This window comes from Penicillium canescens, assembly GCF_028828765.1.
Source record: "Penicillium canescens strain IBT 15451 chromosome Unknown utg000008l_segment0_segment0, whole genome shotgun sequence".
Lineage (NCBI taxonomy): Eukaryota > Fungi > Ascomycota > Eurotiomycetes > Eurotiales > Aspergillaceae > Penicillium > Penicillium canescens.
This window is the reverse complement of record NW_026703970.1, coordinates 1490415-1506263: the sequence shown is the minus strand read 5'-3', so window position 1 is coordinate 1506263 and position 15849 is coordinate 1490415. Positions and strand designations below refer to the sequence as shown.

Below are 15849 nucleotides of genomic sequence, written 5' to 3'. Positions count from 1 at the left end.
TACGAAACCCCTTATCTGTTCCAGGTTAGTTCTCCTGGTTTTTCTGTGGTATGGCGTGGCCTGTCTCATACCATGTCCTGGGATCCGTGCTAGACCCGATACCTGACCACGGACACATACCCCCGACCTCTACGCCAACGTCTACTGTACACGTATGATAACACGCAGTACCTAAGACAGTCAAGATAAGTGAAGTAAAGAAAAAAATATGTTCGTAAATATATACCAGGCGAAAACAATCTCATAGGAGTTCAATATATAGAACTCCCCACGGTGGATATAGCTGACGAATGTCAAAATTCGCAATTCGCAATTCGCCACCCCAGAACCAGCAAAACAAAGCCACCAACGCCGTAACCTGTAAAAGGGGGTGGAAGACAAAGACAATCCGCGACAAGCGGCCAATGTACGATTTGAAAACCTCGTTATAGACAAGTGGGAATCGTGAGAGATAGACAGGCGGAGAGGTGGAGGGAGATATAAAGAAAGGAGCAAGAGAAGGTATGAGGGATAAATCAATTCGGCGATTAGATCAGCCAGGGCGACCTGCTTGCACGGCAAGCATGGGTTGAGGCTGGGGGTACATGCGCTGGCGTTTGGGCATGTTGGGGTTTTCTGTTGCGCTGGACATGTCTGAGATTTGGCGGCGATGAGGGGGGCGGGAGGGGGCGCCTGCTGTAGGGACGGCGACTGGTGCTGCTGGATATTGGATGCCGTTTTGGTCGACGGTGTATGCAGCCTGGGGTGCTGTGACGTATGCGCCCTGCACTGCGGGCATGTTTTGTGGGACGGCTTGCATATTTTGAAATTGGCCGGGGGATTGCCAGTTGCTCATGGAGCCTGCAGGCGATTGGCCTGGAGAGCTGTCTTCCTTGATTGATTGAGTGGCCGAGTTTTGAGCTGCGGCCATGGTTACTGCGGCGGCTGATGGTGGTACCTGCTCCATTGGACCGCGTGGTGACGTCTTGAGGTGGTCCAGGTGTCTCTCCAGCATTTCAAGGAGACTCTTGCGGGTGAAGGGTTTCGGAAGAACGTCATCCATTCCTGGATGGGTTAGCCGGGCTCATTTCAATGCTATCACAAGATTCTTACCATGCTGGAAGTAGAGCTGGATGTCGTCACTTCGAATGTTGGAGGTCATGGCAATGATAGGAGTGCGATCAAATTGACGGATAAGATGGCAAGCCGAGACACCGTCCAAGTTGGGCATAATAATATCCATCAAAATAAGATCGTACTTCGAGCCGCCCTGGATTTTGTTGACAGCTTCCAGACCATCGAACTATCGAACTGATTAGCAAAATCGCCTCCTCGCCTCCCCACGACAAAGAATACATACCGCGCTATCAATGACACAATTGAAAGAATAAAGGAATTTGCCACCAATCTGGCGGCAAGTAGAATCGTCCTCAACCAGGAGGATCTGCGGGCTGCGAACCCAACCAGGGTCAACATTCGTGCTTTTCTTGCGATTATCAGCGAACTGCCGGCGAGCATCCGACGTATCAATCTCCTGCTTAGCCGGCATCGGATAGGGAACATTATTGATGTGCTCGCTGTACATGGGATCGATGCCGTTGGTGGCGCCGACCGGGTAGACCACTTGCTCCAGGTCGCCGGCCATTTTAGGGTAAACGAGAGCTTGGTTAGCAGGCGCAGTAGTTGTCGGACGAATAGAACCGTTTCGCGAGTTCGGATCCATTGCGGGTGTTGAAACAACCCCGGCTTTGGGGGGCTCGTTCATTGAGTCGACGCCACTCATGTTGAGCTGCATTTCGGCGTTCATATCGCTCAACAGCTTCGATGCATTTTGAAGCGGTGAGGATGGCTCGTCGTCCACAGCTCCGACCTGAGACGGACTCATAGTTGTTCCGGCCTGGAAGGACACGGCCTTGCTGTCGCGGCGCTGACGATCCACCGTGAGTAGGTGAGCCATCACCTGGTGGATGACATTTTCGTGATTCAGGACCGTCTTTTGTACCCGCATCACTTCCTGCAGCATAAGTTGATGATCCACCGTGAGTTGGGCGTAGCGATCGGAGAGGTGCTGGATCTGCTGCTGTTGGGCGACAATCTGCTGGTTGAGGAGGTCGATCTGTTGGGTGGGCACCGAGTCATCGTTGTTCTGGGTTTGCTTTCGCGGGGCTGGTGCTTTTCGGCGAATGTTATCGAGGGACTCTTTGCTGTTCGCCCGGAATTCTGGGTGCTTGAATTCCCACGCCTGTTCAGTGTGAGAGGGGATTCCTTCAACCCTGGCATGGGGAGCCTACATTTTGCCCGTATGGCGACTGGCCATTTTCCTCGTTGTTTTGGCGAACCTTGTGGAAGTCGTACTTGTTCAGTTGGCGTACAAAACTGGCGAAGTTGCTGTGCTTGAAGTGCTTCGGTAGGATGGTCTTGGTGAATTTCTCGCACTGTCGGGAGAGATCGAGTTAGCCAAGATGCAGGGGTCCCCATAAGCCACGGGCGCATTACCTCCAAGACCACGAAGCTATCTCCTTCATCACCCCAGCGTACAATCGACGCGTAGGTCGGGTCCTCCAGCATTCTAGGCAAACATCAGTATATAGGGGCAAGAGGCGAATACGTAGATCAAACTCACTTGTACAATTTGCGTACCTAGTCATGTTAGCCGATATCCTGACATGGGAGGGGGTTTCGATTCACGTACAAAGTCGCTGGAGTTCCCAGCGGGGGCGGGATTGGAAGAGGTCTGGCCCTCCATGGCTAGACGGGTCGCGACCGGACAGACTGGTCTGGTCCCCTCGGAAAGAAGTAAATATAAAAAAGTGAAGATGGGGCGAGAGGGTGGAAGAAGGGAAAAATTAAGATGGGGGTTGAGTTGGTTTGGCGGTAGAGCCAAGTACCAAAGTTACTGTGGAGGTACTGCCTGGTACATGCGATGGACTTTGATTCTTTTATTCTTTTCGTTTTATTATTTAATTATTTAATTCTTGTCATATTTTGCGACATGCAAGGAGTTCATCTACTCAGGGACCAACGAGGGGCAAATATCTGGTATGTACACCCTTTAAAGGTGTACAGTACTAGCTATTGAGCGACTTTCTCTCCCAACATCTCAAGTCGGTGCGCAGAGGGACCATGCCCTCATGAGATGAAATCTGTGATGCCAAGAGCGATTAATAAGGGACTCCACTGGAATGTGAGGAATTGTCCTCAACATGTTCTAAGACAGTTGAATATGTTCCAAGGTTGTCTTTGATCTTTTAATACATAATGAACTACTTACCCACTTTATCGATTTCCAATAGGAAGCTGTATAGCCTTATACTGCTTAGTTGACGAAGTCCATTTGCCTGCGATAACCGATGATACCTACCTAAGACATAGTATAGCAACCCTCAGCATACGCCCTAGACTGACACTGTGGCACATACTGACAACATACATGCCATACCTCCTATTTCGGCGGTCCAGTCCACGATGTTTGCGCCGAACTTCACGTGGAACTAGAAGATGACTGCATCCTTCAACCAGGGGGGAGAGAGCAATCCACTGTGCTACAGGCCAAGGATCCACTGCGTCATGGAGGAATAGGATGTGACTTGGTATCATCCGATTCGAAGAAGCCTTGTCCTCCCTGTTCTTACAAGTGAGCAGTTATTATATACTCGCGGTACCTGCGGTATAGCCTCCGTAGGTCGCACTGTAGACACAAAGCAGAATAGTATAACTCGACAAGTCCGAATAATCGAAAAACACTCTTTGTAAAACCTAAGGAGAAAGAGAACACAAGTCAATGGAGCAGTAAAGCGGGAAAGGTCAGGTCTAACGTGCAGATCCAAGCCATGACGAAATTCGTCCAAGCTCCCATACCCGCATGCCTTCCGCTCCTCTCCTCTCCTCTCCTCTCCTCCCTAGACCTACACAACTTTGTCTCAATCCATACATCTATCAAGTCAATTGATATACATCATGTTCGCCGCCCGCCGCCTCGCAACCAACGTGCCCCGCGTTCGCGCGCAAGCCTCCCTCTTCCACAGCACGGCGCCCGTATTCGTGCAAAAGGGCGACGCCATCCCCGACCTCGATTGTCTCGTCGAGAGCTCCCCCGGAAACAAGATCAACTTGGCCAAGGAGATCAAGAACAAGGGTGTTATCATTGGAACCCCAGCTGCCTTCAGTGCGTAAACCTCGCGAAACAAACCCCGCAAAATACATGTCCAAAATGGAACTGACCTCTTTCAGGCCCTGCTTGCTCTAGCACCCACGTCCCTGGTTTCATTAACCACCCCAAGCTCAAGGAGGCTGGTCAGGTTTTTGTCATCTCCGTCAATGACCCCTTCGTGTAAGCGGAACCTGTCGAGTTACACTGGTATTTCTGGCTTTGTTGACGTTGATCTATCATATAGGACCAAGGCTTGGGCTGATTCCCTTGACCCCCAGGGCAAGAGCGGTGTATGTTTCCTTTCTCTCTCTGTCCATTCGATTTTGTGGTAGAAACTCTGCTAACATGGCTTTTTAAGGTTCGCTTCCTGGGCGACCCCTCCGGCAAGTTCACTGAGGCTCTGGACCTCAGCTTCGACAGCAGCGCCATCTTCGGCAACAACCGCAGCAAGCGCTACGCCCTCCTCGTCGAGAACGGTAAGGTCAAGGAGGCTTTCGTCGAGCCCGACAACACTGGTGTGAACGGTATGTCCCTTGTCAACGGAGTATATCGACCTATGCTAACATCCCCAAGTTTCCACCGCCGCGAAGGTTCTCGGTTAAACCGCTCGGCGTAGACATCCCTCTACCAGCCTTGCACATATGTAAGAAAAATATAACATGATTGCCCGCGGCATATAATTGGTTTTATCCCCGCACTGTACTCGTAGCGCAGAGGACGATTAATGTACAAAAAAATACCATCCATTCCAACCCGGCCAACGCCTGATAAACCGATCCAATAACCAAGGACGTAGCTGGATCAATGGAGTGGACAACTAAAATGGCTGATCCTGCCGACCAAAACACTCACTAAGTTATCAGTCCGGTCCAGTTCAATATCTTCTATTCCTCCCTTAGGGACTCTTAAGGAGGAAAAAAGTTCATGGTTCGTCAAATTGCAGTCAGCTGCACAATTGATTTACTGTGCTAGAGCCTGCCACTGCTCAGGGGTATAGCACTTAGGAGTCCAAGCATGGATAGCAGCGATCTCATCCTTAAGCGCAGCGTTGACGAGACGGTGTCGCGCAAGCATGGTCTTGCTCTCGAACTGGGGGGAAACAATAACAGCCTGGAAAGCCTGTCCACAGCCACCTATAATGAAGCAAGAGGTTAGAAAAAGATCGACCAATGGAGACCAAAACTGAAACAGTTTCTCCAGGTTATGACGCCATTCGGAATAGATCCATACCAGACAGATCCTCAACCTCGACGTGCAGCGCCTGCAGCGTATCAATGAGCTTGTTCTTCAGCGAGTCGGCGGTAATTCCAGAAGTATCGGCCATGGCGTCGAATGCGGCGGGGGAGCGCGCGGTTAGGGAGAACGAGGCCCGTTGGGTGGATGTGTAGAGAAGGGGAAATGATGCCGATGCCCGGGTGGTAGGGGTGTAGGGAGAGCGAAGAAGATAGCGGCAGCTTCTGCTCAGTGCGGTTACGGAGGAGGCGCGGGAGAACATCAAGGTTGGTCGGAGCAGGGGTGTGTAATTGAGAGATGGGCAGCCCGAGGTCACCGAAGTATGGCAAGTCAGGCGTTTATTACAAATTCAGAGGCCACCGCTGGCTGTGGCTGGTGTGGCACGTGTGTGGCGTTATCTTTTATCGGAGCTGTGCTTTTCCCGGCAACTTCGCGGTTAAACTCGTTCGTCTTTACTTGATGAATTTCTTTGGCACTGCTGTGCGGCGTTCCTCTACCATGCCTATCCTCTCAATGCCCAGTCATACCTCATATTTCACCCAGGCTGTGGTGACCTCTATGAGGAAGCTGTTCGTTCTCCCCCGCTTCATTCGAGAGCTCCCCGCATTATATTGAGCTTGGGTTGACCTTGAGTACAGCTACCCGGAGGCATTGGCAGACAAGAGCTTTGATAACACAGGATGTAAGCTTGTCCTATTTGAAACTTTGTCCGATGTTTACATGGTGCTAACCCTTGCTCAATTGTAGTGCTGCTCGAAGCTCCCTTCGACTATTCCCGCAAACAGAGGAACTCGGTTCTCCTAGCCATTGATCTCACAACAGCTGTTGCCGACGAAGCCATTGGAAAGCAATGCTCGATTGTGGTGGCATACCGTATGTTGCACCGTCCATCATTGAAAATGTCACCTCCTTCGATTAACACATTCCAACAGACCCAATTATCTTCCGCGGCCTCAAATCCCTCACCTTCGCCGACTCCCAACAAAAGTCCCTCCTCCGCCTGGCACAGCATGGCATCAGCGTCTACTCACCACATACAGCCGTCGACACCGTCCCCGGTGGAATGGCGGATTGGCTCTGCGACGTCGTGACAGGCAGCTTCAAGCTCAATTCAACAGCAAAGGCTGTCGTCAACCAGTGCGGATCCATTATGTACTCTGCGCCTTCCTACCCAGAAGCCCCGATCCCAACCGTCCACTCCTCACCGCAAGGACCACCCCACACCCGCAGTACAATCCACCCCTCGCCGCCAGCCTCGGTCCCCGAGGGTTTCGAATCAGCAGGTGCCGGCCGCCTGGTCACATTTACCGAATCACAGCCTCTCGTCACGCTGATCGATAACATCGCCCATGGCGTCGGTCTCCCGGGTGGTATCCCCATTGCCCTGCCGCAGGGTCGTTCAGTAGACGATATAAACATCAAAACTGTTGGCATGTGTCCCGGTTCTGGCTCTGGCGTCCTCCTCCGCGGTGACGGGCCTATCCCGGACCTCCTCTTGACCGGTGAGATGAGCCACCACGAAGCTCTGGCAGCCACGGAGCGTGGATCAGTTGTTATTTCGCTTTCGCATACCAACTCTGAGCGGGGATATCTGCGTTCTGTTATGCAGCCTAAGTTGCTCGATGAAGTTGAGCGGTGTTGGAATGCTTGTATAGATGAAGCTTCCGGGTTTGAAGGTTCTGTGATGAGGAGTTTGGAGGAGGATAAAGAGAAAAAGCTTGTCAGCGAACTTCACAATATGCAGGGCAGGGTTGAGGTTCATGTGAGCGAGGCTGATCGTGATCCTTATGGGATTATGATCTGGCGTGGTAACTAGTTTCTGTTGTTTGAGCTATCGTGGTGTTGGGCTTTCTAGTCTTATCATATAGGGGATTGATGAAGGTCTATCTGATTAAGCATGTTCAATGGGAATAGAATTTCAACCCTTAACCCGTAATATCAAGCCGGTCCTCGGGCTACTTGTAGTTCTCATAAACCCCTACAACCACTTGCCAGTTCCAAAATACGACTCAATCATACAATTCTACATCTACCAAAAGAAAGAAAAGAATGCATAAAATGGATTGCTTCTTCAGCCAACACCTAGATCTTGCAACAACAGATCGAAAGAAAAGAGGCCCATCGTTAGATCACAAAGATACATGGTCATCCAAAAAAACGCTGAAAAGATACAAAAAGCAGGGTCTCCCAATCAATAAGACTTTTTTTACCACCAAAAATCCCCGTGAATGCCCAAGACCCCCGAATCCAAGTCCTCTTCTCGTTCCTGCTCCTATCTCATATTCCCCTGGCGGCGAACCAGCGTCCGTTCAGGCGGCAGAGAAAAGGGAAGAAGCGTGAATCCAAAACGAACAAAGAGATAGCTAGATAGACAAAACCAAAAAAAAGAAGAAAAAGCGTATTGTCTCCGATCGAAACTTGATAGAAATGAGACTGTAAATGAGAAAGATGATAAAAGAAGAGAAAAAAGATGATCAAGAAAATTTGTACATGTAGATGGAAGATTGATTAAACAGCATACCAGAACCGAATATTATTGAATCAAAGATCAACGCTAGCGGCAGGCAGATGGATGTTAGTAGGCGGTTCCCCGAGACACGAGATCACGGACGATCCGAGAAAGAACTCACCCGTCCACGTCGGCCTCCGCTTGGCTGGCCCTGCACGGGTTGGGCCTGGGCATAGTATTGCGGGGGGAACTGCGCATACATCTGGGGAGGGTTTGGACCGGGGCTGAACTGCTGGTAGTTCGGCTGGCTGAGCATCTGGCCGGAGGCGGCCAGTGGGACGGCCTGCTGTGACAGGGTTCGCAGGTTGTCCATGGCTGGCGAGCCGGGGTATCCATAGTTGCCGCCTGGAGCGCCAGGGTAGGTGGGAGGAAGGCCACGGGCTTGGGCCTGGGCGTTGATGTAGGCTTGGTATTGCAGCTGCTGATACTGGTGGTTCACGGGGTCTTGATTGGGGTGGGGGAAACCGCTCAGGTGGCCGTTGAGTCCATTGCTTGCGTAAGGGTCCATGGCAGGGTTGCCCTGGTCGGCAGTCATGGGACGGGAGTCAATGTTAGGATTAAACTGTCCATTATACTGGCGATCCATCGAAGGTTGGGCCGGGTAGCCGGCTGTGCTTCCCTGTCGGGAGGATTGGCGTTGCGACTTCTCGGGAGTGGCATGGCCGGCTCCGTGCTCTCGTCCATGGTGTTCACGGCCGCTGCCCCGCGAGGAGAGACCCACCTCGTCCATAAGACGCTTGTAGCCCTGGCTCGGAGAAGCCTTGAGCTTTGTGAGAACCTTGGACACGTTCTTGACCACCTCGGATCGCATAGACTCATCAAAGAATGGAGTAGTCAAGACCTTGAAGATCAGAGTTGCACCAGAGGTCTGGTCGCTCAGGATCTTTTCCAAAACTTCGTCGCCAGGGCTGAAGAAAAGGGCCTTCAGAACAATGTCACGGGCCTCTGGCTCATTGCGTTGGTTGATCACCTTGAGAACGGTCAAATAGGCAACTTTGTGAGTGCAGAGGTGAACAAGGTGGGGCACAAGTCTCGGAGCCAAAACAGTTCGGCGGCGGGGGAATGTGCACGTATCGAGGAACCAGGTGAGGAGAAGAGCTCCGTTGGCATTGGTAGCCAGTTGTACACTGTGAAGAGCGATAGCAGCTGCAAGCATGCGCTGCTGGTCCTTGGTAGCGTGGTGGCTTTCCAGACAAGCCCGCATGGCACGGGCACCAAATCGGCCTTGAGCAACTTCCCATAGCCGGCTCAGCATAGATTCGAAGATGAAGTTGTTGAAGGGGTTGCCAAATCGGAGGCAGCATTGCAAAACGTAGTTTCCGTACTGGTCCAAGAAGAGGGGAACAGTGTAGGGACGGAGGGCATCAACGATCAACTGCATCTGCGCAGGGGTCTTTGCAACATCGATAATCTTCTGCGCAGCCCATGTACCGTTCTTGTGAACACCAATCTCAGCAAGATGAGGCGCAATGTGGCTCAACATCTGCTCCTTGGTAATCTCCGAGCAGAATTCAAACAACTTCTGCACAACAGTGTTGCCAAGGTAATCAGAAGCAAGCTCGGCAATCTCAGGAAGCATAGCTTCAGCAGTCTCTTCAATCTCTTGAATCGAGCAAGCACCATTATCAATTCGCTTCCGAATGTCACGAAGACGGGGTGCATCAAACATCCGGGACTGGCTGGGCTCTGGAATTGACGGAATCTCATCTTCGAAGTCTTGGAAGGCGATAGAAGTCTGAATGCTGGCCGTGATATTCGCAGAATCTTCTTCACCAGCACCAAATTCTTGCACGATTTGCACCATCTCGGGAAGGAGATCAGCCAAAGCTGGGATTTGAGGGACACTGTTGACGTTGTCTGCCCGATCCGTTCCATCTGCAGATGCGAGGTGTGAACGGAAGTTAGGGTCAGGAGTCGGGGAAGACTGAATGCCATTCGCACCAGGGGTACCGGTTGCCGAAGCACCAGGAACCTTGGCGTAACCAATTCTAACGGGTCCAGCACCTGGGAAAATCTCCTTCCCATTGAGCAGTGACTTAGCTTGGACCGCGCTATCGAGACGATCAAAGTTGACAAATCCACAATTCTTGTGCGTGAGAACACGAGTCGACTCAATCTTGCCGTAAAGTCCAAATATCGCTTCCAGAGATGTGACAGTCGTAGAAACGGGAATGCTGCCAATCCACAGAGCCCGAGTGGGACCATCCTGGTTGTTCTCATCCGCGATCTCGCCCTGTCGTACACCCATGGGATGAGCTGGACCGCCGAGTCCCATCAATTGAACAGCCTCGGACAGGTCATCGTATTCACCATTCTCGGGGATACCCAGATCAGCAGCACTGAAGCTGTTGTCGAGGCGGGAGGGAGTGGCGAGATAATTGCGGATGTTGTTTCGCTGGGAAGGAGCCTCCAAGATACCAGCAGTCCGAGCACGCGGTCTGCTCACAGATGCATGGTTGGCAAATGCCTGAACGGCAAGATTGTGCTGGTGAATCTGGGCCTGGGTGGCAGCAAGTTGAGCAGCGGTTGCCGCAGCGGATGGTGTCAGAGTACCGGAGGGTAGTTGAGAGTAACGGTTTTCATATTCGAGATCCTCGTCATCGGCGTATTTCTCCTTGGCGTTGACAGAGTAAGACCGGAACCGATTGTTGTTCTTCATCATTGCCAACTCAGCCAGGAGTGGCGGGAGCGCAGAAGCTTGCTGTTGCTGCTGCTGCATCAAAGATTCCATCGAGGGGCGCGCAAGAGAGGCTCTCGCCTGCTGAGGAGTCTCGGCAAGTCCAAGGTAATCCAGCGTCTTAACATCAGTGTCCGCGAGTCCGTCCCTGGAGAATGAAGAGTGACTGGGCGAAGTCGGCCCCTCTGAAGATCGAATACTAGTCAAAGTGGTAGCTCTCTCACGTCCCGTCGACCAGTTGGTTGAAAACAGGGATGGGCCGAAAGGACCGCCGCCTCCCAAAAGACTGCTCCTCTGCGGCATCGAGCCAGCTCGAAGGCGTGATAACATGGCTGGGTCACGGCCAGCAGCAGTGCTCGCAACCTTGGTGCCAGTATCCATTCCCGAGACAGGTGGTCTGAAAGGACTAGTCGAGGGTGTTGGTCGTGAAGTCTGCGAGAGCAAAGGCTGCTGGAGATCCATTTCGTTGAGAGTGCCCATTGGAGGGAAACGAGAAGGCACAGTTCCAGCACGAGCGCGGCGTCCGGGGCTGTTCATTGAGCTACTGGTAGTAGGCATCAGGTCGGGGAAGCTATCCTGGCTGGGCGATTCGGGAATATTTTCGCGAAGCGGGTTGAATGGCCGCTGGTGGGAGGTCCCCAAATGCTGGGAGAAACACCCTCTTGTGCTTGAATTTCGCGAGCTCTGTCGGAGAGTCAGTCAAGTCCCGTTCATTTCCACCGGAATCAACCTACCGCTTTGAGTACAAACGCGCTCCCAAGTCGTGCGAAGGGGATCCAGCCCCTGGCCTCGAACTACCAATCGATCCCGGAGCAGGTCCGAATGGCGTTCTTCCGCCTCCAGAGCCGGAGCCAGACAGATCACTCGGGGAGCTGCGCCCCGTCGAGGTACCCGACATGGGCTGGGTGGTTGGGATGTAGTTGAAACTCATTTGTTCAGATCGCGACACAGGTAACATTATGGATGATCCTTCTGCCTTCAGTTGGGCAGTGCCCAAGTCTTTCCGAATCTAAGACCGTGCGAGTGCCAAAAATGGACCAGCAAGGTACGTGGTAGAATTGCCTGTTCAAGTGTGTGGCACCAGCATAGAAAAGACAAAAGGACTCGAGGGATCGGATAATTTCGGAGGAATGGCGCGTTGAAGGATTGAGGAGAATCTGAAGATAGAAGTCGGTGTTAGTTGACGTTTCCAAGAGCGGTGTTTGGCAATGTTTGGGGGCGGATGGGAGGGGTTGACGAAGCACTTCCACCACGCCAGAGACATGTCGAGAGATGGAAGAATGTGGGGGAACCTCATACCGATATTGAATCCTTGACAAAAACAGCAGTATCCAGGGTCCTGGATGATAATCTCACCGTTTGGCTGTGCGTGTATGACAATCTGCAGGTGTCCCAAAGCGATCGAGTTAAGCCAAGAAAAGGACACCTTCTATGGCGCAAGTGGTCAAAGGCTCAAAAACGGAAATGCAGGCACAAAGCCAAAAGAAAGATGGAAGAGGATGATCCGAAAGGGATGGCTGGGTGGAATTAGTTGAGGCGGAGCGGAGAGCGGAGAAAGGAAAAGACCAACAGTTGGATTCGTTAGAATGCAAAACAAAAAAGAAAGAGACGTGAAGAAAGTCAAGGGAGGATGAAGGAGAGAAGGAGAAGAGAAGAGAGGAGGCCGGATGCCCGAGGAAGATGTGGTTGGTGGAGTTGCCCTCTTCAGCTTCATCCACAACCCAATTGTTGATTTACTGATTATTGCTTGTTTGGGGGTTTGTAGTCTGTATATTTCTAGGGGCATCTCATGTCTCTTTGCTCTACGTCTATCTGCCTACTCTTCATAGGCCATTCATTGACCTCTATATTTCATGCTATATATCGGGATCCGGCAGAGACATTGGCAGTTGGAGGCACAGCCCCATACCATGGAGTTCCGAGACCTGAACCAGGCAACAGCCTCTGAAACACTCCATTTAGAAGAGGATATTCAGTCCAGACAGTCCGGCCAGTCCCAAGTGTCTATAACCCCATTCTATCAGACTCAATTCAAGCTTTTTGTTCCGAAAGAATATGGGAGAAGCGAGAGAGTGGAAACACAAAGCCCCGCATTCCAATGCGTCATGTCTCGACTCTACACATAACTTGAAGGCAGAGATGTCAACCCCGGGTATACGATATGATGCAATCCACGCAAGGAGATGGTTTGAAACCACGCCGGGAGACGTTGATGGTACGCGCAAGGGATGGGTACATGTCCTTCCAGTTCTCATCGCCTGTTCGTCTCTCAAGGTATACTGTAACTAGACGACGTCGTTTGGACATATCACTGCCAATCTCGAGATTTGCAGTTGTCATCAGCCCTGCCAAGTTTCCACGCATCGGCATGAGCGGATGAACCGAGAGGTTCGCGCGGTAGGAGCTGTGGAACCTAGTAGAAACCCATTAGTAGTCAATGGGGAGCAATGGAGAGTAGTCATGAGAAACCGGAAGTCATTGAGTAGTATATAAGCCTGAGCAGAGGGATGTAGTGTAGTTGAGATCGTTCTAAGCTCAACTTAGAGATCGTAGAGACACGTTAGTTCTGGTCATTGGCTAGGAATGTCGTGCCTGAGGCCGCAACTTCGCTTTCGCGTTCAAAGCTCCTTGACTTGCCGCAACGGCTACTTTTCATCTCTCGCTCACGATTGTGTAGCTTCAAACCACGATCACCAACGACAATATACAAATTTACATTCCCATCCGAGCAAAATCTATCGCGTGCGCGTCCCGCCCGCGTCCGATGTTTAAACGGCCATCCTAAACTGTGCGCTACCGGCATCAGCAATATGACCGACATGATGGAAGAGGACCCATCGTCTGGGATGCAGTCTTCCGAGGAGGAGGTATCCGTGGAGTCCCTAGTCAGAGGGCGAGCGAAACGAAGCACCGCGGGACTACACATGTCCGCTCTCCTTGAAGCCGCCGCAGACGACGACCTGGCACTACTATTTGAGGAAGTCGAAGATGACAACGAATTCGCGGACGAGGTAGATCCTGAAGTAGAGGAGGACGAAGGACTTGAATCGTCGGACGACGATGACGACCAAGGACCCAACGCGACGAACGACTACGAGGGTGAACAGCAACTACAAAAAGAGGAGCGCAAGAAACGAAAACAGCAGAATGACCTTCGGTTCCAGACCCTACGCAAGCGAGTCAAGATTGATCCGACCGCCGTCAACGCCGTGCCCGCTGCTCCTCCTCGTCCAAAGAAAAAGTCGGAGCGTATCTCATGGATTCCCACAGTGGAGGATGGGCCTACACGGCAGTCTTCGCGTCGTCAGACGATGGTGAACAAGGAAATGACGCACGCACGTCTCAAAGACAGCCAGGAGAAGCGGGTGCGCATTATCGCTACCATGAGGGAAGCTGAGAAGCGCAAGGCCCATCTGAAACCGAAGAAGATGACACAGGAGGATCACCTGGCGGAGGCCGCCAGAGTGGAACGGCTCAACAGCAAGAGTTTGAACCGCTGGGAGCAGACAGAACGAAGAAAGGCAGATGAAAGACGAGCGAGGATCGAGGCACTCCAAAACCGCCGTCTGGATGGTCCGGTTATATCCTATTGGAGTGGTATGGCTACCTGGACCAATGGGCGTCTCACGCGGCTCGGCAAGATCGATATTAAACCGAAGACAGACAAAGAAGAGGCCAAGAAGAAAAAGAAGGAGAAGGAGGACAGAGAGAAGGCGGCGGCGGATCAGTTGGCCTTGCAGTCTATTCCTGTCTTCGGGCCTGCACCTTTCGCGGATCCAACACAACCACTACCAAACCCCAACCTTCCCATTGCAAGTACTGTTACACCTGTTACACCGGGGATACCAGCTCAATCACTTCCGACTCCTACGGATCAAAGACCGCCTGGGGACAAGCCGCCAGAAATCATCACAACCCCGACTCCTGAAAACAAAGAAACACCTGTCGCGTCTGCTGGGACGACTGGCAATGTTGATACATCATTAGAGACGCAGACGAGTGCAGCCATACCTTCCAATAATGATAAGAGCATCGCGGTGGAAGAGCAAACTCCAGAAAAGGAGGCAAATGCAACGGAGCCTTCAGAGAAGAAGAATGAAAAAGCCACAGAATCCGCGAAACAGTCAGATAAGAGGCTCTTTGCTGTGGAAGTCCCAGCATCTCGCCGTTTATCGGGATCTCAAAACAATGGCTCTGCTCAAACAATGCCGGAGCCAACCTCTGCCAAGAATGACGATGCTATGGATGTTGACCAACCTCCAGCGCTTGCAGATGTTCCCAAGGACAACCAAGCGCAAGACCCTGTCACAGCAAACTTAACGCCTTCCGATAATGCAGGTGCCCAACCAGTTTCGGCACTGGAACCCAAAGCAGATGCACCCGGGCCGACTCCTGAAGGACAACCGCCGGCGGGCGCCTCACAGCCTGTGAAATCTGCCACTCACGTCGGCTCAGGAGTTGCACTGGCCCCTCACATCTCGGCAACCGCAGCAGTTAGTTCAACCACGGTGCCCGAGAACGCCTTCCTCCAAACCCAAACCCAACAAACATGGAATTCCGGAATACAACCTCCAAATGGGATGGGACCAGTACAGCCAGCGATCCAACCATCCCCTCCAGTAATCGAACACACCGGACGCACATTGACCATCCTCGAGAACTTCGACCATGCGACCGCTCACAGTCGCAAATTCAGCATGTACTTTAACGCCAAAAAGCCACCCCGTTTGACAAGTACGTTGCACCACATACTACACATCACATAACACTTGGAACCATAGGGCTAACCTCAGACAGAAATCTCGTCATCTCTGTGCGTCATCACCTCCATGCCATCACGATACCGCGACTCGGAAACTGGCCTCCCATACGCCAACTCCTACGCCTATGGTCAAATCCGCCGCCTCTTATCCGAAGGGTGCATCTGGAGCTCGATGCTAGGCTGTTTCGTAGGCCCAGCCGACGGTGCCGCGCGCGGCGTGCCCGAGCGATTTTCCGGCAAACCAGGTCCAGTCTCCGTTCCAGTTCCAGGCCCAGGCACCGTTAAAACGCCAGCCCTAGAGGGAGAGGGCCAGGCCAAGTCGATTCCAAACAAGCCCGCTGCCGCGAATGGCGATCTCCCTTCAACCCCCACAGCCCAGGCTCCAGCGCCTGAGCCAATGGACGTGCACAAATAGTCCATTATTGTATGATTTACGAGATACCCACTCAGGATCGAGACCAGAATAAACACAAAGACATTCAAAACGTGAACATCATTCTTGCTCCACTTCGGATCATAGACTTTTTTTTTAGCATGGG

The 15849-nt window shown here is 52.1% G+C and overlaps 6 protein-coding genes across 6 annotated transcripts; 3 read left to right on the top strand and 3 right to left on the bottom strand.

Moving 5' to 3' along the window:
* Nucleotides 1–175: 175 nt before the first annotated feature.
* Nucleotides 176–2833, bottom strand: skn7 (uncharacterized protein). The gene is made up of 7 exons (XM_058520166.1): nt 2672–2833; nt 2603–2619; nt 2476–2548; nt 2271–2414; nt 1340–2221; nt 1093–1282; nt 176–1044 (listed from the first exon to the last, which is right to left on the bottom strand). The coding sequence occupies exons 1-7, from the start codon at nt 2723–2725 to the stop codon at nt 533–535; spliced, it is 1872 nt and encodes a 623-aa protein (XP_058367690.1). The 5' UTR covers nt 2726–2833; the 3' UTR covers nt 176–532.
* Nucleotides 2834–3936: 1103 nt separating this feature from the next.
* Nucleotides 3937–4731, top strand: N7446_011423 (peroxiredoxin family protein; the record flags this gene model as incomplete). The annotated part of the gene is made up of 5 exons (XM_058520165.1): nt 3937–4144; nt 4210–4309; nt 4374–4419; nt 4488–4653; nt 4703–4731. The coding sequence occupies 5 exons, from the start codon at nt 3937–3939 to the stop codon at nt 4729–4731; spliced, it is 549 nt and encodes a 182-aa protein (XP_058367689.1).
* Nucleotides 4732–4795: 64 nt separating this feature from the next.
* Nucleotides 4796–5674, bottom strand: N7446_011422 (BolA family protein). Its single transcript, XM_058520164.1, has 2 exons — nt 5360–5674; nt 4796–5262 (listed from the first exon to the last, which is right to left on the bottom strand). Exons 1-2 carry the CDS (start codon nt 5622–5624, stop codon nt 5090–5092), a joined length of 438 nt encoding a protein of 145 aa, XP_058367688.1. The 5' UTR covers nt 5625–5674; the 3' UTR covers nt 4796–5089.
* Nucleotides 5675–5860: 186 nt separating this feature from the next.
* On the top strand, nt 5861–7178 carry N7446_011421 (Nif3-like dinuclear metal center hexameric protein; the record flags this gene model as incomplete). Its single annotated transcript, XM_058520163.1, has 4 exons — nt 5861–5931; nt 6001–6044; nt 6110–6235; nt 6295–7178. The coding sequence occupies 4 exons, from the start codon at nt 5861–5863 to the stop codon at nt 7176–7178; spliced, it is 1125 nt and encodes a 374-aa protein (XP_058367687.1).
* A 553-nt stretch (nt 7179–7731) lies between these two features.
* N7446_011420 (putative RNA binding protein Jsn1) lies at nt 7732–11617 on the bottom strand. The gene is made up of 2 exons (XM_058520162.1): nt 11283–11617; nt 7732–11230 (listed from the first exon to the last, which is right to left on the bottom strand). The coding sequence occupies exons 1-2, from the start codon at nt 11504–11506 to the stop codon at nt 7966–7968; spliced, it is 3489 nt and encodes a 1162-aa protein (XP_058367686.1). The 5' UTR covers nt 11507–11617; the 3' UTR covers nt 7732–7965.
* A 1741-nt stretch (nt 11618–13358) lies between these two features.
* On the top strand, nt 13359–15849 carry N7446_011419 (putative signal transducer; the record flags this gene model as incomplete). Its single annotated transcript, XM_058520161.1, has 2 exons — nt 13359–15282; nt 15346–15849. The coding sequence occupies 2 exons, from the start codon at nt 13359–13361 to the stop codon at nt 15723–15725; spliced, it is 2304 nt and encodes a 767-aa protein (XP_058367685.1). The 3' UTR covers nt 15726–15849.